Below are 24,768 nucleotides of genomic sequence, written 5' to 3'. Positions count from 1 at the left end.
TGGGACCATGAACAGTCTTTTGGAGTCTGATCTCAGGTGATAAGTGCTGCATGTGTTAGGGGTGAGGAGCTTGTTCAGATAGCTGGGTAGCTTGCCCATGAAGAATTTAAAGGCAAGACAGGAAAGGTGAACTTTGTGCCTAGTCTCTAGTGATGACCAATCTAGTTCTTTGAGCATATCGCAGTGATGTGTGTTGTAGTTGCATTGGAGAACAAAACGACAAATTGAATTATAGAGGGTGTCAAGTTTGCTAAGGTGGGTTTGGGGTGCCGAGCCGTATACTATGTCTCCATAGTCAATAATTGGCATTGGCATCTGCTGTGCGATACGCTTTCTGACCAGGAGACTTAGGGAGGATTTGTTCCTGTAAAGTGCCCCTAGTTTGGCATAGGTCTTGGTTGTCAGGATATCAATGTGCATCCCGAATGTTAAGTGGGAGTCAAACCATAAGCCCAGATATTTAAAACTAGTGACAGGGGTTAGGGTGGTGTTAGCGTTTGTTCTAATCCAGATCTCCGTCACTGGAAGCTTAAAAAATTTAGTCTTGGTCCCGAATACCATTGTTACAGTCTTGCCAGTGTTTAAAAACAGTTTGTTTTGGGAAATCCAGTTTTCGAGTCTCAAAAAGTCAGACTGAAGTATGTGTTGAAGGTTAGAGAGGCTATGGCTGTGTGCATATAGGATTGTGTCGTCTGCATACATGTGTATTGAGGCTTCCTTACAACCTGTTGGAAGATCATTAATGAACACTGAGAAGAGTAGGGGCCCCAGAACAGAGCCTTGCGGGACACCACAGGTGATATCCAGGGGGTTGGAGTTAGAGCCTGAGATGGACACATGTTGGGATCTTCCTAAGAGGTAGGACTGAAACCAGTTTAAAGCAAGCTTCCCTATTCCAGAGCTCTGGAGTTTGTTGAGCAGGATAGCATGATCAACTGTGTCAAATGCCTTTGCAAAATCTAGGAATACTGTACCAGTGAGTTGTCCCCGTTCCATTCCACACTGGATTTCATTGCAAACTTTTAGCAGAGTTGTTACGGTGGGGTGTTTGGGACGAAACCCAGATTGGAATTGGCTAGGGAAATTTGTCTTGGTATAAAAATCGCTTAATTGGGAGTGGACACATTTTTCCATGACTTTGGATAGAATTGGGAGAAGTGAGATTGTTCTGTAGTTTGAGACAGTGTTTGTGTCCCCACTTTTGAAGATTGGGACAACTCTGGCAGTTTTCCAGGTCTTAGGGATATGGCCTGCAGACAGGATAGAGTTGACTATGGACGCAATTGGTTTGGCAATGGCTGGGGCACCAAGTCGTAGGAACCTAGATTGTAGGTTGTAGATTGTATAGCCTTGAGAGTAGTACGACGAGGCCAATCCAGGACCGCCTTGACCTTAGCTGGACCCATGGTGAGAGGGAACAAAAAAACAGCGCAAACCGCATAGTGAAGTATATCTAAGTATAATTCAGTTTTGATAAAGGTAAGTATTAGGCATACATCAGATTAAAAGAACAAACGCATTGAGGACAAACAGTACAAGAAGTTACCACTCCGCATCAGGTATCATGAAGCACTGGAAATCACAGCTATGGAGATCCGTTGGGTCCTCCTCACTCCCTCGGTGCAGAGTGTTGCAGGGATCCGATCAGTCCGGTGGAACAGCCTCGTAGGGGGAAGATTCCTCCCGATGATATCGGCTTGTGTGGTCTCACTGGAGTACCGCATCGCATCCAGATGACGTCACGGCGACGTGAGTCAGAGTCCCATCCGTACACGTGGTACGTGGAATCAGTCCGGTGCGGAACAAAGTCCCAGTCGCAGCAAATCAATGGGGATACTCCCAGAAGTCACAGTTAAGCCACCAAGCAGGAAAACAAGGGCTGATATCGGGCAGTACACTTATCCTATGCGTTTCGTAGCTAACTCTACTTCATCAGGGAATAATTTAGCAATGACAGCCGTCCACATTAAGTACACCTCCCTCCTTCCATATTGGACGGTTGTTGCTAGGTAACAGCCAATCAGGCTAATATGGGGGGTGGCCAATGCAGGCCGACAGCTCACTGCTAATAATCAACATTAAACACATTTTATTAACATATTCACATAATAGAGTAAAATAAAGCCTAAAGGAAAAAGAAAACAGTATTAATGACATTATATTTATCTAAAAAATCAAAACATTAGAATTAAAATTAAATAAAAATAATTAATAATGTGTAAAATTAAACAGAGAGAGAAATTCACCTAACGGTGACTCAATACAAGGCCCAGACGTCTAAGGGCCTCATGCAGTAAGCGACGATTATGTGAAATCGGCAAGCTTATCGATTAGTCATGTTATTGGCGTTTTTCCCTCTCCGTATGCAGTAAGTGCCGAATACATTCAAAATCAACCAGAAAACAAATCCGCCCACTCTCACGATGATGAGCCGATCACACACAGGTGTATCGGCGTGCGTGGCGGGGTGCTGTTAGGTTGCACAATCACAAATCTTGCTGAATCAGGCGAAACAAGCATGTTTTTGATTGCGCGCCATATTTAAAGGCAACGTGTACTGCTAATCATTCTCTGTGTTGTTGGGAGTGAGAGAGAGAGAGAGAGACGCACAGAGCTGGACGATTGAAGATTTGCATATTGACTGAGAGACTTGTTGTGTATTGGGTGAGCTTTGTCCTTTGTTGTTTTGTTTACATCTTTGTCTTGTTTTATATGTGGAAGTGGGTCGTGTGATTGCCTGTACATTTCTTGTCTGTTTTTTGTGAGTGCTGGAAGTATGCCCGCAAAGCGTGGGAAGAGTGATGCTGGTGGGAGTGGGAGTGCTACTCGTGGGAGTACGCGTCGGAGTGAACGTTCTGTTCAGGGGAGTGATGTTGCTGGTGCACCGAGTGGTGTTGCTGGGAGTGGGAGTGCTGTTGTTGGGAGTGGGAGTGCTGGTGCTGCGAGTGGTGTTGCTGGGAGTGGGAGTGCTGTTGTTGGGAGTGGGAGTGCTGTTGTTGGGAGTGGGAGTGCTGTTGCTGTGAGTGGGAGTGCTGGTGCTGGGAGTGGGAGTGCTGTTGCTGTGAGTGGGAGTGCTGGTGCTGGGAGTGCTGGTGCTAGGAGTGTGAGTGCTGGTGCTAGGAGTGTGAGTGCTGGTGCTAGGAGTGTGAGTGCTGGTGCTAGGAGTGGGAGTGCTGGTGCTGGGAGTGCTGCTGGTGGCGCAGTTGCTGATGGGGTGTCTGGTGGTGGCGTGCTTGCTGGTGGCCAGCTTTTGGAGGCTCTTCCATTGGAAGAAGGAGAGTCCAGTCAGCACCAGCCAAGCTCTGACCCTAAACCTGCTCGGAAAAAACGTGTGGAGAAGCCACGTAATCCTCGCTTCAATGACCAGGAAAATAGGGCTCTTGTCACTGGCATTCTGGAGCACTATGACAGTCTCTATGGACATTTAGTAGGTAAGTGTAACTTTACATTTATTATTCAAATACATGTGATCCTAGGTCATCTGAGTTTTGTTCATATGCAAATATGGGTACACAATATCTTTCTATGTTCATTAGTGTGGAAACACAGCTTTTTATCATGCCTTACAAGGACAAATAAACACAGGCGGTCAATTTGCCAGAACTGCATACAATATGAATGCAACCTTGCTTACATGTATAGGTTTAGTAGTGAATGCTCATGTGCTGCACATATTACACATAAAACAGCATGTTTGCTATCTCTTGGAACAGCTAGCAGTGTAGGAAACTGGTGCTTATATTATTATTAATTTACCTCATATCTTTTATATGTTTTTCAAGGGCGGACAAGTGCAGCAAGCAAAAAAGAAATGTGGGACACAATAGTCATTGGTGTCAATGCCTGTGGGAATAGTGTCAGGGACAAGTATCATTGTCGGAAAAGATTTGATGATATTAGGTCCAAATTGAAAAAGAAAATACAAGACCAACGCGTGCATGCTACTGGCACTGGAGGTGGGCCCACACCACAACGTCTCATATTGACTCCATTGGAGGAGCTGCTTCGGCCAAAATTACTTACCGTCGTCGTGGAAGGCTTGGCTGGTGACCGTGACATTGGAATTTATCCGTCACAATTTCCAGCAGGTGATAAATATTACTGTACTAGGCGTGTCGTTGCTTACAGTTATTTTGCATATTTACACTGCTTTTTATACTGTCTTCACAATATAAGCATACCTGCATCTATATATGTATATGTCTGATTCTGTATATATATATCTCAAAATAGACATATATGTAGTAGTCCTACTAAAAGCAGTAACTAATATAGCACGTGCCATTGCGTGCTCATTTACATGTGAATTCCCAAAATGCATAGCTGCAGTGGAAGCAATTGATGGTGGGCGAAGATGGGGAACAACAGGGTAGTACACATGTGTAACACATGTTCATGAGAAATTATTAGTAGCTACAGGTACAGAACAGAAATATGTATCATATTATTGTGTATTTTATTGATTTTACTCCGACAAACATGACATTACTGCCTATTTTAAGCATGCATCAAAGAAATTGCATGTAACGGCCTACAAACATCACTGGCACTAACACATCTATAGTTGCTTATGAAAAGGTCCATTTTTGCTTTATGTCATATACAGACAGCATAATGAGGCACACGTATCATATGTTATGTCATTGTTTTCATAACTTAAACACTGCAGATGACTACTTAGCTCATCTACCATTGTGTTAAAGCAGCTGCAATTAATATCTCATCACAGCATACACTTCAACAGAGGGGGTGGGGTTCAGCACACACACTAATTACAGCCTCATTTCACGGTCAACTTAGTTCACACCATTTGCACCTGTTTCAAGTCATTGAAAGGTGTGGCTGATTAGGCTTTTTGGGGAAGGGAATACCTTTCTTACAACCTGAATAGCACAACTGAAGTTAATCACACTCATTTGAAAGCTTAACTCTAGCTACTAAATGCCCCAACAACTCATTACTTATCAAAGCGTACGTCACACATTAGTTCACTCATATCTATAGTTGAACTACTATGAAAGACACACTATCACACACTGCATGTGTTGTCTTGTTGAGTCACAGCCACATTCAGGTGTGCCACATCTTCGATTAATGTACCACACATATCCTCTACCAAAAACAACACTTTTTGCAATATGACCACCTTCATGATAACCATTGTGAATGGTCATCTCATGATAGTTATGTACATTATGATACTGATATCACTACACAACATATGATTTTTATGTACTCATTTAATCTATTTATCCTCACGCATTACTGCAGAAACATAGTATGTTGTATGTTAGGGAACTCAAAAATTCTAAGTACACAGGCATGTACAGTGTTATTACAACTATTTATGTTCACTTTCACACACATTTTCGGTTAAGGAACTGATGTTGTTAGTTAATCATAAATACAGAACATACAATAAGTGTTTGTTCAATATTTACACATGTAAATGTAAAACTTATGTTATTGTTATATATAGTTGCCCCTGGAGGACATGTGTCACCTGAGATGGAACAAGTGTCTTCACCTGGGTCAGCCAGCTCAACACTACTAGAAGGTGAGTGTATCATTTGCTGGCCATATAATATGTGCTCTTCTATATGTTATGTTGTCATGTGCATTATTTGTTTTGCACATCTTCTTTAAATAGGATTACTTAGTGTCAGTGAAAATTAAGTGTAAGGCAACATGTATTGTGTTAGTGATGTTAATTATCATGTAGGACTTCTGAGTTTAGAGCAACTTTTCATTCATTCATATTTCATACTGAGTCCAAACATTATTCGTAAGTCAAGGTAGTTTTTAATGAGGTTATAAAACGTATGCTAACATGTTAGGTGTTACTTAGGACACAGTACAATTACATAGTAACACAGCATACATTAACATGCCATTTAATAATGTGTACATTTCTTTTTAGAACATCATGGTGATGAGGATGATGAGTATGATGAGGATGACGCCACAGAAGAGACTGAAATACAATCATGTGACCATGAAGAGGTGCCAATAGAAACTGTTGTACCGCCAAATTGTCCATCAACTTCCACATACGATGCAATTGTAGCTTCAGAGGGAAAAATAGTGGACGCAGAAAATCGTCGCCATTCAGACATGATGACAGTGCTGGAAAGGATGATTGGACTGCAGGAAGAAACAGTATCACAATTGGCACATCTCCACAGAGTCTTCATTGAAGTGCCTAAACAGTTGCAAAAAATCAACACCTCATTCGAAGCATTAGTTGTTCAGCAAACACAAGCTAATTACTGGAGAATGACTAATGTACCACAATTCAACACCTCCCAGCCAGGATCTGTTCATGCAGGTCAGTTTTCACCACATTCATCTGATATTCATTCACCAGGCCCAAATGTTACCGGTCAAGTAGCAGACATTGCTGTGCAGGTTCCTGATGACATCCTACCGCTGCCATCTGTACAAATTCAGCAGCAGACACCTACAAAGGAGGCGACAAAAACAAAACAAGACACACATGAAACAGACCAACCATCACTTGTGCAGTGTCTACCAACTTGCTCACATGTGTCACTGGGCACAAGCCCTGTCCGTGAACAGTCACTACCCAAAAGCCCTGTAGGTGAGTCGCTGCCCAAAAGCCCTGTAGGTGAGTCACTGGCCACAAGCCCCGTAGGTGAACAGTCACTGGCCACAAGCCCTGCCCGTGAAGTGCCAGAGGCCACTCAAAGTGGCTCTGTTGTGCCTAAAGTTGGTGGCAAAAGAAAAAGGAAAATTCAAGAGACAACAAGCAGGCCTGTTACTCGCTCGCAAAAGGAACAAAAAAAATAAATGTTATAATTCAGAAAATATGTCTTTGGCCTTGTTTTGTTGACTTCAGATTATCTAATTACTATTGTATGTATGCTGAAGACTGTGTTGTTTCCAAACTTTCAACTATGTTCTTGTACACGTGAAGTTTTGGAAATGTTAACACTCATAATTAATTGTGTTATAAATATTTATGTTGTAATCGTCTGTTCAGTAATGGTCCACCAGGAGCCAGTTGCTAAGTTTAGAGAAGCTGCCATTGACTTTGCAGCAAAACATTGCATTTGGGTGTGTTAATTGATGTAAGAATTGCATATACATATTAGTCACATGCAATTATTAAAACACCTAAGTAAGTGCAAACATCTTTCTTGTACGTGTACAGCAGGATTATGTGTAAATTATTACTTACCTTTGCCTTGCTTGGCCATTGTAATTTTGTCCTTTAATCAGTTGTGTGTTCGTTTCTATAACATCTCAGAATGTATAATAATATATATACACACACACACACACACACACACACACACTGAGTGAGTGTGAGTGTGAGTGTGTGAGTGTGTATATATATATGTATATATGTGTATATATATATGTATATATGTGTATATATATATATATATATATATATATATATATATATATATATATATATATATATATATATATATATATATTACTATATAAACTGGTATACACAAACTAATACACTTCATGCTTCCTTGTGAAAACACTATTTTAATAATACAGGCCTAATGTTTGAGAAATATCCTAAGTATGAGACTCTAACAGTATTGTGCTTAAACAAATGTTTATTACTTAATTCAATCATGTTTCTCACCATTTAAATAGGTTTCATACAAGGTATACTTAATGCCATCAATGTTGTGTGTACTCCTGCAATATAAAAAAAAATAAAATATAATATATAAATATATATATATTTTTATAAGAGATATATTTATATATATATATATATATATATACACACGTATTTAAACTCATGCAGACAGGGAGTTAACCAGACTTTCACATACACACAGAAATGTAAGCGGGGAAAAAACATTTCTTTTTGCAGGTGTGTTTTTACTGATATGCCTGGCTAAGAAATATTTTCACACACTGGTCTTTGTTAGTTTTCAAAAAAACACTATGTGAACGCATTCAAAGTGTAGGGATGTTTTTCACAAACGAGATAAAAGAAGGAGAAATGTTTCTCCCACAGTCCCATATCACGAACCACAACTGTTAACCCAATTAGACAAACAAATCCAATTGGCGTTTGAAATAAGGAGTCAAAGTAGTTAGTTTTGTTGACCTTGACAAGGAAAAACAGGAGTTTGTTAGCCATTCAGCACATTCATTTTGATGAGCAAATAACACAGACCTGCACACAGCTTTTGTGCTACTCAGACATGGCTGATGAATTCGTTAACAATATTAATCCCCTTTTAGGGTATAAGTACATGATCTGTGAAGCCATCTTGAACAGTCGCGGACAGAAAGCAAGCACACGCCAAATCGATGATTTCATTCGAGCAAAATATCCTTATTACCAAGACCGTAAGCATGCACGGAATTTTAATTCCTCAATAAGATTCACTTTATCAAGTAATGACTTTTTTGAACGTGACCAGGATAAGCTACAACACACCTATGGTTTCTGGAAGATTGCCCCGGAAAAACAATTTCTCCTGAAAGACGGCACTTATATTGTCGTGAAAGGCATATTTATTCCTAATGGCAATAGCAATGTATCCGCTACTACTGATCCGTTTGAATCGATACGTGCTGCAATATCTGCAGCCTCCATTCCTGAAACCCACATTGTACAAGAACAAAAGTACTATGATTATGTACCAAGCCTTTCAGCTGAAAATGCATTGGAATGGGAACCGGAAGAAATGAACCTACCTCCCGACCAATTATTTGAAGAAAGCAGTGGCGATTCCTATGAGCGCATCCTGGAGGAGATATGTGCCATACTGGATTCAGCGGTTGGGTTAAGCGTGGATGAAAATGCCTTGCATTTCTGGAGCGACCAGTTGCAGCCAGGCGAAGAGTTAATTCTAGAAGAATGGTAAATATAACAATCGTTATGCGTTGACTCTGCGTTTAAATTTTTTTTTTTTTTGTAACCACCATTTTCACTTTCAATGCGTGGATACAGCGTAACATTGCAGACTGCATAACATGTAGCGATCACAAACAAATTGTTTCCTAATACAATATAGTAGGACCTGAAAGAGTAGTACACATTGCTGACGGAATAAATATACGTACTTTCCTATCCCTTTAAACATATTAGCAACATTTTACCATTACTCTAACACATACCTGTTTTGTTATCATGCAACATCTACAACATTGAAAACCGGGTCCACCACGTATGACGTGGGACCCTTGTCATGGGCCAAGGCGTCCTTAAAAAGGATTAGTGATGTAAGTCCCGCCCCCAAGCGACGTGCGCGCCTCAAAGCCTATTGGCTGTCATGTTTTGTTATAGTAACGGTAACTGCAGTGTGTGATGCGTGCGGCTCAGTGTTTGTAGGCGTACCCTGGGCGTTAGCCGAATGTTAATTGAGTGGGAGGAGTGTTAGCGTGCGTTTCACGCTGGCTTAACATGACGTCACACGTATTGCATTTGCGCATTGTGTTATCGGCCGTGCTTTCTGTTCAAACACGTCTGTTTAAAAAGAATACAGATGTACTCGTTTAGAACGAATGTAGTTTCGTCTTCATTGTATTTGAAATAAAGATGTTATGTTTACTGGTATTTTCAACATGTATTGAACGCACAACGTACGCTTTGTTTTGCGCATGCGCTAACAGTTAGTGGAGCCAAGCGTGAAGTGCGTGCGCACACAAAGATGTGCGCGCACATCTTTCAGTATACAGGCAACGTTCACTTCTTATACATAGTTATGCCTGCTACAAATTTAAAGAAACATTACATACTGATGAACAGTTTTACTTCTAACATATAAGTGAGTGACGTGTGTATCTACACAATCATATAGAGCTGCGTAACGCGTTGTCACGGATGCATATCTAGTAAGGTGCCATCTTTGACCATCATGTGTTTGCTGTATTTCAGAGATGTCGGGGAAGATACAATCGGATCAATGTATGATTTCAGAAGAGTCTACCTTTATATGAGATGATTGTGAGGAGGAGCCACCGACTACTATACTACATATGGAACTAATTTTATATTGCTTGCAGCGCTTATTAACAAACAATTAAAAATGTGATACCCTTATGCCTATATTGCATAAGCACTTAATTAACATAATGATGTTGCAAAAGAGTGCCTCATGAATTTTTATTGAGTGTTCTTTAATGACTACTAACATTTTATGACATGGTGTGTTTTATATATAACAACCATTCCCACTCTGCTAACACATTTGTGTATTCTAATATGTAATGGAACGTATGACTGTCGAAACTATGTAACAATAATAATAATAATATGAGCATGTTCATGTATAGGGCTGCTAGTTGTACGCAGCGATTTACAGACACATGTTTCAGCCTGAGGTCCCTGGCCCGTGGAACGTACAAATGTTTTTTTGCCGCATGAGGCACAGGGAGATAAAGTGACTTGGCCAAGGTCACAAGGAGCCCACACCGGGAATTGAACCAGACTCCCCTGCTTCAAACTATCAGTGCCAGTGTGTGTCTTTACTCAGTGAGCCACTCCTTCTCCCAATGTAAAGGACACTTACAACCAAGTAGCCATTTATTTTTAAAATCTCTTGTTACATGGGTATGTAGATAAAATGGTTTGGGACTGTAGCAAATAATGTTACTGGCCAGATGTTATGGTCCCCTCCAATGCATGATGTTCTGAATATGACATCACCATCATGTTATGAAGTACGTTTCTGTGTATATTTCATTAACCTAACTAACTATAGTTTACTGTGTTTATTAATCGTTTAGAAATACATAGTATAGTCAATATGATGATATAAGCTACCATAATAAAGCTGGTGTTATCATTTGTCGGTGTTATACATGGATCCTACACCAATTGATAGAGACACAAACAGTTGTCTTAAAAAGTGTGTCTATGCTAGTGATGAATGTGCTCCCGTAAGTAAACAAATAAGTACAGTTATCCCCTTTTCTCCAACCACCTCTATATTACATTAATGGAAATTATAAGGAAACATACATAAAATGTGATGAAATGTGAGTAATCATTTTGTAATACAATGCACATGAAAGCTCAAGAGTAGCTAAATGCATATACATGATACAGAAAGTACATATATGTAACATTTGTGTTTAAACCAATATGTTGGGTTTTTAGTTCCAATAATTATAGGAAGATTGAGGTAGCCACATCTTATGAGAGATGTCAGCAAATATACATACCATGATCAGTCATACTGGAGATATACCTATAATGCAAAGGAACAATATATAAATTGCAAACATTGACATGCCATCTTCAGTACCGTAAACAACACAGCAAAGTGTGTATTTGGTGTTAAATGTACAACACCATGTATATTTCATGACATTCAAAATGTAAATCAGCCTGGTGTACACATCATATGGATGTACATGTTACACTGCACCAATAACATTGTATGTAAGCATACTAGAAGCATGAATGATTATGGGCATAATATGTGTTTTGTCTTAGCATAAGGAATAACACAATGCTAAAATATTATTGCTTTGTTACCCAAGTTGTATTCACATACTGCACCGACACACTTTATTCGAGCAAATACCCGGTATGTACCTGGCAGATACCTGGAATGCGCCACTCCTCACCTCTGACAAGCCCCGTTGCATTTGCCTTCCCAGCCTGGGTTCATGCCTGGCTGATGGGCGGCTGATCTGTTAAATGATAATGATTAGGATTTAATAGGCTGCAATGCTTCGCGTGTCTACCAGATGGCATAAATTCATGAATTGTAATGCAGTATATATATATATACTGTGCAGTATTGCAGCCAGCGGGAATAAAATGCTTCAATCCCTGCTTGGAAAATAACTCAATGCACTCGGGCAGAAAACAGTCACAAACCTCAATACACCCGGGTATACCCGAATTCGTGGGACTAGCCAAGCTCGAATAAAGTGTGTCGCCAGTGTACACACAACTAAAGTACAATTGAAGAGGGATTATATAACCTGTGCAACAATAACATACCGGTGCCACATCCCTTTGTGCACACAGCAGAGAAAAGAAAGGTGTGCAACCCATATTCATCTGTGTCCTAACAGAAGGTTATATAAAGAATAATTATTGTTAATATAACATAATTAAACTATAAAAGTAGTACTAGGAACATATGAGTTTGTACTTACAAGAAAAAAATGAATTGATGAGATTCTGTCGTGTCTGGCCACCACTGGCTGTTTGTTCATTTTCAGCAGCTACATGGGTGGGATGCTCGTCTACCAAAGCCTCAGCTAGGTCTGACTGTACATTGTGCCTGAGTGCAACATTGTGCAAAATGCAACAGGCAAGGATAATATCAGACACTTTTTGAGGCTTGTATAGAAGAGCCCCACCAGTTCTGTCCAGACACCTAAACCTGGTCTTGAGTAGGCCAAATGTCCTCTCTATAACAGATCTTGTAGATATATGGGCTGCATTGTACCTGTCCTCTGCTTCAGTTTGAGGGTTTAGCACCGGAGTCAAGAGCCACGGCCTAATTCCGTATCCTGAGTCACCTATAATGAATGGAGCACACATAAGCTGACATTAGTGATCAAATTGTACAATGCCAACATTCCTAAATCAACATGTGTTTTGTGTTAGAACATGTAAATATGTACTCACCCAGCAGCCAACCAGTTTCAAAATGTCCCTCTTCGAACGCATGGAAGACTGAAGAGTTCCTCAGGATAGAGGAATCGTGACTGGAACCAGGGAACTTGGGTACCACATGCATTATCCTCATCGTGGCATCACATACCACCTGTACATTGAGTGAATGGTAGTGCTTCCGATTGCGGTACACATGCTCACTCTGACTAGGTGCAATCAAAGCAACATGTGTGCAATCGATTGCACCCAGCACACATGGTATCCTTGCTATATTATAAAAGCCAGTCCTGACTTCCAGCCACTCTGTCGCCTCTGTAGGAAAATGAATATAATTCCTAGCGCGTCTATTGAGTGCATAGAGAAACTGGGTCAAGGCCCGCGAGAATGTAGATTGCGAGACCCCGCCCACTATGCCCACAGTTGTCTGGTATGACGCGGAAGCAAGATAATGTAATGAGCACAGCATTTTAACAAGCCCAGGGACTGCACGACCTCTGGCTGTGAAAAAATCTAAATCCCCCCTTATCTCCTCATAAAGAGCTAAGATTGCTGCTGAACTCAAACGATAGCGACTTACAATCTCCTCCTCACTCATCCCATCTAACAGGGTTCTCTCCCTGTACAGACGCGGACGAGGCACAAGTTGTCTCCTCTGTCTTCTCCTCTGATCTCCTGTCCCTCTACCTGTCCCTCGGCCTGTCCCTCTCCCTGTCCCTGTCGTATCCGCGTCACTGTCACTGTCCCTCGGTGTGTCCCTACCTTGCCCTATATCATTCTCTTGATCAGCAAGCATGTCATAGAAAAGAATGTTCCTGCGTCTCCTAAACATTCGCAACATTTTGAAATGAGTAGCTGTGAATGAGCAGGTAATGTGCGTCCTTTAAATAGGTATGTGATGATGTCAGGTGACATAGTAAAATGCAAGGTGTTACATTAACATAATAAAGTACTTCTGTGGCAAGCTGTGTGCACTTGTTGTTCTAAGTATTTGTTGTGTGTATTCTGCAGGGAATGATGATATTTGGCAATGATGTGACGTGAAGCTTTGTACAAAGATTGCTTGCAAATAAATAGTTGCATGTGCAATGCATGTAACACTTGTGAACGCAAGAGTCAGTCATGTAATGAGACAAAAAGGCTGAGATTGACGTGGGAAAAGTTTTGTGTAACATGTGTAATTATCCATGTTATTGTGACATGTTGGCAACAATGAATAGTCGTGTGCATATGCATGCATTTGTGTAAGGAGGATAGTTGGTATAGAATGAGTTTACAAGGTGTCCCAATGATGAATTACTGTACATGTGTGTATAAGTTAGGTTGAAGTGCTTGTAATGCAACAGTTACAATGTAAACATGCAATGTGATTGAGCGTCCAATAAGTGACGTCATGAAAATAGGGAGGACCCAAAAGTATATGTAAACATGAGAAGACAGATGTACATGAACGTTTAAAGATGCGTGTCACATTACAAGCATTGTGTAATGTAAAGGAAGATGAATATACTGTGTATGAGTGACATGTGTGACATGTGTGACATCATGTAAATAATTGTCGCTGAGTTGAGTAAAATGTGTGATATGATGTGAGGTTCTCCTTTAAGAGTGTAGTATAGTATTTTCCCTTGCCACATCATCACATGATGAGTAATGTGACCCGCAAATGCTGAAAACATGTAAAAGTCGAATGTTATGCAAATAAGACACATCAGCTGTGACACAATGCAGGGAATGCCCCCACACTGTAATGCAAATCCCCCTTGTATTGTGAGCAATGAAACGTAAACAGTACTATACTGTTATACGTCCCCGCTCCATTGACTTCCATTGATGTACAGAAGATGTTTTTTTTCTAAGTGCCGTTCCGGCAACCTTAGCGATCGTTCTCCCGTCCAAACTGCCAACTTTAGTTGGCGGGAGAAATCGGCCATAACATCTCAATTTCGTAGTGCCGATCAGCCCCGATAAGCTGTTTTTTTTTGTTGAATCCAGCCGATTTAAAAAAGTGGCGATCAGTGTCGAAAACAGGCTTATCGGCAGGCGACTGGCCATAACCAAATTATCGGCTCCGAAACCTGGCGATATGAAGCACTTATCGGCGCTTACTGAATCTCAAACCCAATTTTGGCTATAACATGGCCATATTTCCCTTATCAACGCTTACTGCATGAGGCCCTAAGTCCTCATTTAACCACTTGGGGGACATTGTATCTAGTTTAAAGATCCAGAATGTTTCCTGAGTGGAGAGTTTTCTTAACTCTGTCTCCCTTCCTCCTATCACAGGGTATATGTTGAATACCCCTAAACCTCAGACAGGAGGTGTCTTTATTGTGATACAATAGAAAGTGTCGTGAGACGCTATGTTTCTCATATCCACTTCTGATGTTTCTGATGTGTTCCTGAATGCGGATTTTGAGGCAGCGCTTGGTCCTGCCTACATATTGTAAACCACATGTACATTCAAGTACATAAACTACAAACATGGATGTACATAGTATAAAGTCCTCCACAATAAATTTTTCATTAGAACTCTTAGAGATTATTTCCTTCCTATCTGGATGCATAAATTTACAAATGGCAATCATATTTGTGGGAAATGCTCCATTTGTAAATTTATGCATCCAGATAGGAAGGAAATAATCTCTAAGAGTTCTAATGAAAAATTTATTGTGGAGGACCTTATACTATGTACATCCATGTTTGTAGTTTATGTACTTGAATGTACATGTGGTTTACAATATGTAGGCAGGACCAAGCGCTGCCTCAAAATCCGCATTCAGGAACACATCAGAAACATTAGAAGTGGATATGAGAAACATACACTGGCGACACACTTTATTCGAGCTCGGCTAGTCCCACGAATTCGGGTATACCCGGGTGTATTGAGGTTTGTGACTGTTTTCTGCCCGAGTGCATTGAGTTATTTTCCAGGCAGGGATTGAAGCATTTTATTCCCGCTGGCTGCAATACTGCACAGTGTATATATATATATATATATATACTGCATTACAATTCATGAATTTATGCCATCTGGTAGACACGCGAAGCATTGCAGCCTATTAAATCCTAATCATTATCATTTAACAGATCAGCCGCCCATCAGCCAGGCATGAACCCAGGCTGGGAAGGCAAATGCAACGGGGCTTGTCAGAGGTGAGGAGCGGCGCATTCCAGGTATCTGCCAGGTACATACTGGGTATTTGCTCGAATAAAGTGTGTCGCAGCAGTAGCGTCTCACGACACTTTCTATTGTAACACAATAAAGACCCCTCCTGTCTGAGGTTTAGGGGTATTCAACATATACCCTGTGATAGGAGGAAGGGAGACAGAGTTAAAAAAAAACTCTCCACTCAGGAAACATTCTGGATCTTTAAACTAGATACAATGTCCCCCAAGTGGTTAAATGAGGACTTAGACATCTGGGCCTTGTATTGAGTCACCGTTAGGTGAATTTCTCTCTCTGTTTAATTTTACACATTATTAATTATTTTTATTTAATTTTAATTCTAATGTTGTGCTTTTTAGATAAAGATAATGTCATTAATACTGCTTTCTTTTTCCTTTAGGCTTTATTTTACTCTATTATGTGAATGTGTTAATAAAATGTGTTTAATGTTGATTATTAGCAGTGAGCTGTCGGCCTGCATTGGCCACCCCCCATACTAGCCTGATTGGCTGTTACCTAGCAACAACCATCCAATATGGAAGGAGGGAGGTGTACTTAATGTGGACGGCAGTCATTGCTAAATTATTCCCTGATGAAGTAGCGCTAGCTACGAAACGCGTAGGATAAGTGTACTGCCCGATATCAGCCCTTATTTTCCTGCTTGGTGGCTTAACTGTGACTTCTGGAAGTATCCCCATTGTTTTGGTGTGACTGGGACTTTGTCCCGCACCGGACTGATTCCACGTACCACGTGTACGGATGGGACTCTGACTCACGCCGCCGTGACGTCATCTGGATGCGATGCGGTACTCCAGTGAGACCACACATGCCGATATCATCGGGAGGAATCTTCCCCCTACGAGGCTGTTCCACCGGACTGATCGGATCCCTGCAACACTCTGCACTGAGGGCGTGAGGAGGACCCCACGGATCTCCATAGCTGTGATTTCCAGTGCTTCATGATACCTTTGCGGAGTGGTAACTTCTTGTGCTTTTTGCACTCAATGCGTTTGTTCTTTTAATCTGATGTACGCCTAATACTTACCTTTATCACAACTGAATTATACTTTGATATACTTCACTATGCGGTTTGCGCTGTTTTTTTTCCCTGTTTGTTTAGTGCTATCGGAGTGTTGAGCCACCCTGACCCATTGCAGCTGCAACCGCCACTGTTAACACAGATACTGTATGTTACTAATTACACCCTATGATTGAGGGTGTTATTTAATTTTAACACTATTTCACTATTAGTGGGTTTAAATTAAATGGTTTATTAGTTGCGCACTTAATCGTTTTTGTCTACCCATGGTGAGACCAGTGTCACAAATTATGTATCCGAGAAATGCCGTGGAGGTTTGATGGAACTGACACTTTTACAGCTTGGCGAAAAAATGGTTTTCACATTGGCATAATAGTACCTGTTTGACATGGTCAAAAGGTTCCTGTTAAGACCTTGAAAAATCATAATGTCATCCAAACAGACAATAACAGACAATAACAAACTGATATAGCAGGTCCCCGAAGATCTCATTATCGAAGTCTTGGAAGACGGCAGGGCATTACAGAGGCTGAAAAGCATGACGAGGTATTCCTAATGACCATCTTGAGTATTGAAAGCCGTTTTCCATTCTCCGCCCTGGCAAATTCTTACCAAATTGTAGGCTCCACGTAGGTCCAGTTTGGTGAAGATGGTGGCCCCTTGGAGGCGATCGAAGAGTTCCGAAATCAATGGCAATGGGTAACGTTTTTTGATGGTGATCTTGTTAAGAGCTCTATAATCGATACAGGGTCGTAGACATCCGTCCTTCTTCTACGAAGAAGAAGCCTGCTTCTGCTGGGGAAGAAGATTTCCGAATAAACCCCTTTAGGACATTTTCTTGAATGTACTCCTTCATGGCTTTAGTCTCTGGAAGGGAAAGTGGGTATGCAGGTCAATAGGACAATCGAAGGCACGATGAGTTGGCAGAAACTCTGATCTTGCTTTATCAAAAACATCACAAAAATCTGAGTAACCCTTGGGCAAATGTTCCTTCTCTTCTTTAGGAGCAGCAACCCAGCATATAATATTTTCACGGGCACAGCACAATAGTTAGAACAAGAGGCGCTCCACAGAACACGTTCATTGTCAGTCCAATCAATAGATGGGTTGTGAAGTTGGAGCCACGGAAGGCCAAGAATCACGTCGACCGATGTTGCATGGGCTCTAATCTGGCGGAACAGGATCAGCTGTACCAGCATGGAGAAAAGGGAATCTCAGACCTCCTCTCCTGCAGTCATTAATCAACGCGGATACATATGGCGAGTTCTTTGTCATCGGTAGGGCGTTCATGTGCAGCGGGGCTCATCCTTTAAAATCTCAGAGAGACCTTGCCAGAAGGCAGCTGATAAAGCCTTGTTATTCCATCCGGTCTCGGCTGCGATAGTGCGGAACTCCAGAGTGTATCAAGCCATGGAGCAATTTCCCTGGGAAATGTGGAAAAGGGAAGAAGCGGCAGTTACCTTACAACCAGGCATATCGAAGACTCTGCGGAATTCCCGGGTAAATTGTCCGATATCCTGAATGAGGTCTGATCTTTTTTCCCAGATTGGAGAAGCCCAGGCCAGGGCATCATCGGTGAATAGCGAGATAATGTACACCACCTTGGATCTTTGAGAAACGAATCAAGAAGGCATTAGTTTGAACTGTTTAAAATATTGATTCAAAAAGTCCCGGCACCTATAGGGTTCGCCACTATAACCGTTGGGTTTTGGAAGTTGGGGTACTAATGCCGAGGTCATGGATATAGATGATAGAGTTGCAGCAGAAGGCCTCGAATGGACAGGACTAGGAAGAGGGGCTTGTGACCCGGTCAGTAAGAGACAGGAGGTGCTGTTGCAATGTGTCTATGCGACGGTCGTTCTGTTCTAAATATTTTTCAATTTTAGAAAACATGCTGGCGTGCGTTCTCAAGACTCGCCCCACCTCAGCGGGGTCCATGTTTGTGGGGCTGAGCATACGTAACAGATTGCTCACCACAAACAAGTTGTGACCACGAGGCCGAGGTTGGAATTGATATATATAACACCAACCCACAGCCACGTGGGTCCGTCTGGAGTGTAGATAAGTCAAGGTAGCCGGGTCAGGGTTGGAAAAGTATGGATGGTCAGAGATACTTGCCAAGGTCGGGGTTGGAGAGGTGCGGGTTATTGAAGGTACTTAGCCATGGTCAGGATCCCACAGGTGCGGATTGTCGTGGTACTTTGCCGAGGTCGGGGTTGGAGAGGTGCGGATCATCGTTGGTAGCCGGGGTCAGGAGTTTAAAAGAGCGGAGTCCAGAAGAATAGGTGAGGTCAGAAACAGATGAACTAGGAACCGGAGGACAAGACAAAACTGTGGAGGCAAGGGTAGCAGTGAACACTTCGCACATGGGAAGATTTATGCTCAGCCGATTTGCCAGTGGGCCGGCTGAGCATATATAGGACACAGGGACCAATGAGGTAACAAGCTGGAGGAAGGCGCGTCCGAGAGAGTGAGTGTAATAGGAGGATACGGTGCAGGAGACAGGTGTGGGGAGGATCCCACAGGCTGAGCGATGATGCGGCTCGAGCCCATGCTGAGCACACGCCGCGTGTGTGGACTGATGATGTTTCTGCATGGGCGGAGTCTGGGGGCAGAACTGGACACAGTAGTATTAACCTCTGCGCGTGATGCGGGCGTGTGCCTAGCATGGCGGCTTGTCCCAAGGGAAGGAGAAGAAGCACCATAGATGACAGAAGGAGTGGGGGGTCCAAACACGGGTTGGTAGTAAGTGACGAGTGTGCCGAGCGCATCGCGGATCACGGATCCTGACAGTAAGGGGTACCTCAAACACTGCGGAAGAATCAGTGAGACATAAACTTGCCTCTGGAGTTGGAGTCCCTGACTCAAAGGGTAATTTAGGGAAAACAGTGAGAGGAAAACTAGTCTTTAATGTGGGAATCTTAGAGTCAGTTATAAGTACCTCAGATGTTGCTGAAAAATCAGTGATGCTTAAACTTGTCCTTGGAATGGGAGTGCCAGAGTTCTCAATGGTTATAACAGGCACTGCAGAGCAGTCAGTGAAATATATGCCTGTCTGAGAATCAGCAGTGGTTACACTAGATACTGAAACGGGATCAGAGAAATATACATTTGTCTCTGAAGTGTGTGTCTGAGGATAAGCAGTGGTTATACTAGGTACTGCAGAGGGATTAGAGAAAGATACGCTAGCCTCTGAAGTGGAAGTCTGTGAAACAACAATAGGTATACCAGATACTGTGGTGAATTTTTTTTGCAAGAACCTTAGAAACAAAGATTGGGGTATTAAACATTGCAGGGAACCCAGCAGTAGGGGAACTTGTTTTTGAAGAATCAGAACTAGGTATATTTAACCGTGTGGGGACATCAGTAAAAGGAGAACCTGTCTTTAAAGCAGGAACCTTAGAAACAGTTAAAGGGACCTTAGACATTGCAGGGGAATCCGAGAAAGGGAAACTGGACATTAAAGCAGGAGTCCTAGCATTAAAAATAGGTATATCAAACACTACAGAAGAGTCAGAGAAAGTGAAATCTGCTTTTAAATCTAGGTCTCTATAACTAGCAAGGTTCTTCAAGAGAGTCAGAAAAAAGGGACCTGCATTTAAATCTAGGGCTTTATAACAAGCAAGAGTTACAGCAGGTACTGCAGGAGAGTCAGAGAAAGTGGGACTTGACTTTGAAACATGATCCTAAGATTCAGCAATAGGGACTTCAGATATTAAATCAGGAGTCTTAGAACCATCAATGGTTACAGCACTTCCTGCCAAGGAAACAGTGAGAGCTGTACTTCATTTTGAAACAGGAGCGTTGGAGAATTCATCTTTTGGCTCCTGGAATGCCATGTTAGCTTGCTGAAACAGAGGGCTAGGTGCCGACGAAGAATCAACCAGGGTTGCAAGAAGAGGATGGTTGGCAAGGATTTGCAAGCTGGAGGTGAATGATGTGATTACAGTATCCCACATAGTCAGGATGGCGGAGTGCCTACCCAGGAGTTGGCCCTGCATGGTCAGCACCCTCCCTACCTCAGTAGAGTCCATGTGTGACCTGAGCATTATGCAACGGTGCTCGTCTCCAATCAGGAAGCGGACCCACAGGGCTGAGGTAGGGAAGCCAATTAGCGGACCAGAGCACAGGGACAGAGTCCTGTTAGAGTATCCGTAGTCGGAAAGTAGGCAAAGGGTCAGGGCAGGCGGCAAGGTCAGGGTCACGGTCCTGTGTCAGCAACAGGGATTCCAAATTAACAGGCTAGCTTCAGAAACAGAATAGCTACAACAACAGGCTAGCCTCCGGAATAGGGAAGCCACAGGGATAGGATAGCCTCAGGAACAGGCTAGCCACAGCAACAGGCTAGCCACAGCAACAAGCTAGCCACCGCATCAAGCTAGCCACAGCAACAAGCTAGCCACAGCAATAGGCTAGCCATCCGGAACAGGGAAGCCACAGGTATAGGCAAGCCATGGGGACAGGCAAGTCACGGGGGAAGGCTCAGGAACAGGGAAGGCTCAGGAACTAGAACCCAAGGTGGCCAGGAACACAAGGAAATGTATACAATGCTCTGGCAGGGGCTGGGAGTCACTGGCTGCTATTTAAGCAATTGGACAGGTGCAGCCAATAACCATGTTCACATCAGCCAGGTAAGGGCAGGTTCCAGACAAAGCCTGGACTAGAACCCTTGCAAGTTCTCCTTTTCCCTTCAAAGCAGATACGTGTAAACGGGAGGTAACAAAAAGGTGCTACCTGTTAGCTTTAATTAATGAGAATCACAGATTTAAGTAACAGAGCACATGCTTCAGTATTAACAATTGTTGCAATGCACTGAAATTATTGGGTGTGACTAAAAAGCCACAGAAAAGTGTATTTTTTAAGTGAAACTTCTTTGCTGGCACCTACAGAGTTTTGATTGAAAAAATCCCTTGTGTTGTAACAAAATTCCACAACTGAAGTGACATCACTGCTGGCAGAAGAGACCATCAGTGACACTGGGGAGGGAGGGCAAACACACACACACAGACACACACACACACGTTGTAGGCAGCGCATGCATAGAGGGGGTTGTAAACTGTGCCGAGCATGCTGCTCCGTGCATTCGCAGAAGCCTGTATTGATTTTCCCATGCGCAGTAATGGTGCGGCCAGCGCCACTCGTGTGCCCACCCATCACCGCTCACATGCGCAGGCCCACCGTGCACCGTGTGTGCGCAAGCCCCCCGGTGATGCGTTCACAGGCCCACCTGGTGACGCGCGCATGTGCAGGAACGCAGAAGTGATCAGCTGTCTGACCCCCACTGAACTCTCTGCTGCACTGGTGAATCAGTCACCCACCCAGTCAGTTTCCCACCCAGTCAGTCACCCACTCACCCAGTCAGTCATTCACCCATCCAGTGACCCACCTACACAGTGACTGCAGTCACCCACTCACCCAGTCATTCAGTCAGTCACCCAGACAGTCCCCCACCCAAACAGTCACCCTAACCGTCAGTCAGTCACACACCCACCCAGTCAGTCACCCACCCAGGTCAGTCAGTCAGTCAGTCACCCACCCACCCAGGTCATTCAGTCACCCAGGTCAATCAGTCAGTCACCCACCCAGGTCACCCACCCCCCCAAGGTCACTCCCCACCCCCCAGGTCACCCCCAAATCAACCCCTACCCTCACTCTCTCACACACTTTCTCACTCACTCTCTCTCTTTCACTCTCTCAATTACTCACTCATACTTACACTTACTCCCACACAAGGAGTTCACAGTTAGTTTAAATATAGAAGTGAAAAAGCTTAAACAGGGTGTGTGTGTTCAGAGCACGCGCGTTCTAAGTCAAACTTCTTTGTGTTTTGAAAGTGAAATTGTGTTTTGATTTTTAATTAAAAACAGCACCATCACAAATACAATTTCTGTGACAAAACAGTAACACAAGACAAAGTAGTTTCACTTAAAATGTACGTGCTCGGCACACACACCCTTTTTTTAGAGTTCTATCTACCAATGGCTTAGACCAGGGGTGCACAAAGTTTTTGGCATGCGCCTCCTTGCCTGGGAGCCCCAGCATTCGCGCCCTGCCCTCGGTTAGAACCTGCCGTCAAATGACGTCGCGGGTCATGTGATGTGACGTCACATGACCCCACAGAATCATATGACGTGCATTGTCGTGGCGTTGTGTCACGTCACATGACCTCATGGGGGCTGAGAGTGATCTTAAGAGTGGCTGTCCTATATTAAGTGAGACTAAACACCAATGACGGAGACTTCTAAGGGAGTGGCAGGACTCGCGGACCCACACACTTCCCCGCGCAGGTCCCGCGCGCCCGCACTTACCTACGGTTCGCTCTGACACCTGCTGGCAACCCTTCGCGCTGTCGCCCTCCCTCACGCGCCTCTCCCCGCATGTGCAGAGTGCTCCCCATGGGAGCGGCGGTCCCCACTGACGCGCTACGCAGGCACAGACCCCGGGGATTGGAGGGCCGGGCAAAGCGCATCATCAGCGTGTGACGCGCACGCGCGACGCTCCCGAGCGACGGGTCAAGAAGAGCTCATTAGCTCCATCACTGCCAGCTGTCTTTCCTCTTCCAGCCTATCCCTGGTCTCTGCGAGGGTTACGCCTCCGCTCCACCCCCTGGGGGGATTGGTCAGTGTCTGCTACCTGTGCTCAGCTGTGCCACTGGCACTTCGGCTGAGCATAGACTTATGTTACTCTGTGTTTGCCTCTGCTTTACCTGCCTCATTACCTTGTTCTAGTTCTGCTTTCCTGTGTACCGACTCTACCTGCCTTTGGATCCCTGGCTCTCTGGAACCCCGACCTTGGCTTGAACTTTGACGGTCCGCATCTCTCTTGCCCTGACCCTTGCTCTGAACTTCGACGATCCGCCCTTCTCCAGTTTTGAGTTTGGCAATAGTACCTCATACGCTCTGGACCTCCCCTGCATCGGACCCGGCAAGTATACGTTTATTCTGATCTCTCCTGTCCTAGACTCGGCCAGCAAGACCATTCTACATTCTGGACGGGGTCCCCGTGTCTGTGGCTGGTGGCTGCCTAGTCCCATCTCAGCACAGGGGTCTCGTCTAGTTTGTGGTGAGCACAGCGTAACAGGGAGACTGCCAATACTAAGTGAAACTGCCACCAATAAATAATGCTGCCTTGTACTGAAGCAATCTGTTCGCTAAGTGAGACTGGCATATACTGAGAGTAATGAATTGATACAGCCTCCAATGAATAAAGTTGCTCACAAATTAGTGAAACCTTATTATCCTCTGTGTAAATGCCTTATGCTGAATGTTTATCCTAAACTTATTGGGACTGTCATGTGCTAAATGGATGCTCTTTGTTTTAAAGGAGTTGTCTTTTTTACCCCTCATTTTTTATACAGGGTTGGAACCAGGGGTCCCTTTGTGACGAACACACCACTATTTTCAGCTATGGGTCCCCCCTGTTTCCTGAGATACCAAGTGAAGAAACCAGATTTAAATCTCCCTGAGGGGATACAAAATGGCTGCCTAATCTCAGGCCTATAGGAAGCAGCATCATCATCAGTTGTGACTTCCAAATGGATGGCCATTTAAATTCCCTTTAACAACCAGGAAGTTACTTCACCAGTAAGTATATTGAGAACCACATTGTCCCAGGAGTTGAAAATAGTGTGCTTCAGCTCTTGAGGACCTCTCTGCTCCATCCAATCCTGACAAATCAGAGGTTAGTTAGGGTGCATTGCTTCTTTAAGTGATGCTACTGCACCGACACACTTTATTCGAGCAAATACCCAGTATGTACCTGGCAGATACCTGGAATGCGCCGCTCCTCACCTCTGACAAGCCCCGTTGCGTTTGCCTTCCCAGCCTGGGTTCATGCCTGGCTGACGGGCGGCTGATCTGTTAAATGATTATGATTAGGATTTAATAGGTTGCAATGCTTCGCATGTCTACCAGATGGCATAAATTCATGAATTGTAATGCAGTATATATATATATATACTGTGCAGTATTGCAG

At 43.3% G+C, this 24,768-nt stretch overlaps 1 protein-coding gene and 1 long non-coding RNA gene across 2 annotated transcripts in view; both read left to right on the top strand.

Annotated features, from left to right (window-relative positions):
* LOC142490365 (uncharacterized) overlaps positions 1 to 24,458 on the top strand; it is a 106,679-nt gene extending 82,221 nt beyond the window's left edge. Inside the window, exon 3 of the long non-coding RNA XR_012800039.1 lies at positions 24,152 to 24,458. This is a non-coding gene — a long non-coding RNA (uncharacterized LOC142490365). The remainder of the gene's footprint in view (positions 1 to 24,151) is intronic.
* LOC142491173 (uncharacterized) lies at positions 5,484 to 6,820 on the top strand. The gene is made up of 2 exons (XM_075593453.1): positions 5,484 to 5,557; positions 5,921 to 6,820. Exons 1-2 carry the CDS (start codon positions 5,509 to 5,511, stop codon positions 6,808 to 6,810), a joined length of 939 nt encoding a protein of 312 aa, XP_075449568.1. The 5' UTR covers positions 5,484 to 5,508; the 3' UTR covers positions 6,811 to 6,820.
* Positions 24,459 to 24,768: the final 310 nt, after the last annotated feature.

The sequence above is a fragment of the Ascaphus truei genome, chromosome 3, assembly GCF_040206685.1.
Source record: "Ascaphus truei isolate aAscTru1 chromosome 3, aAscTru1.hap1, whole genome shotgun sequence".
Classification (NCBI taxonomy): domain Eukaryota; kingdom Metazoa; phylum Chordata; class Amphibia; order Anura; family Ascaphidae; genus Ascaphus; species Ascaphus truei.
The sequence above is the reverse complement of the archived record's forward strand: the minus strand, read 5'-3'. Positions and strand labels throughout refer to the sequence as shown.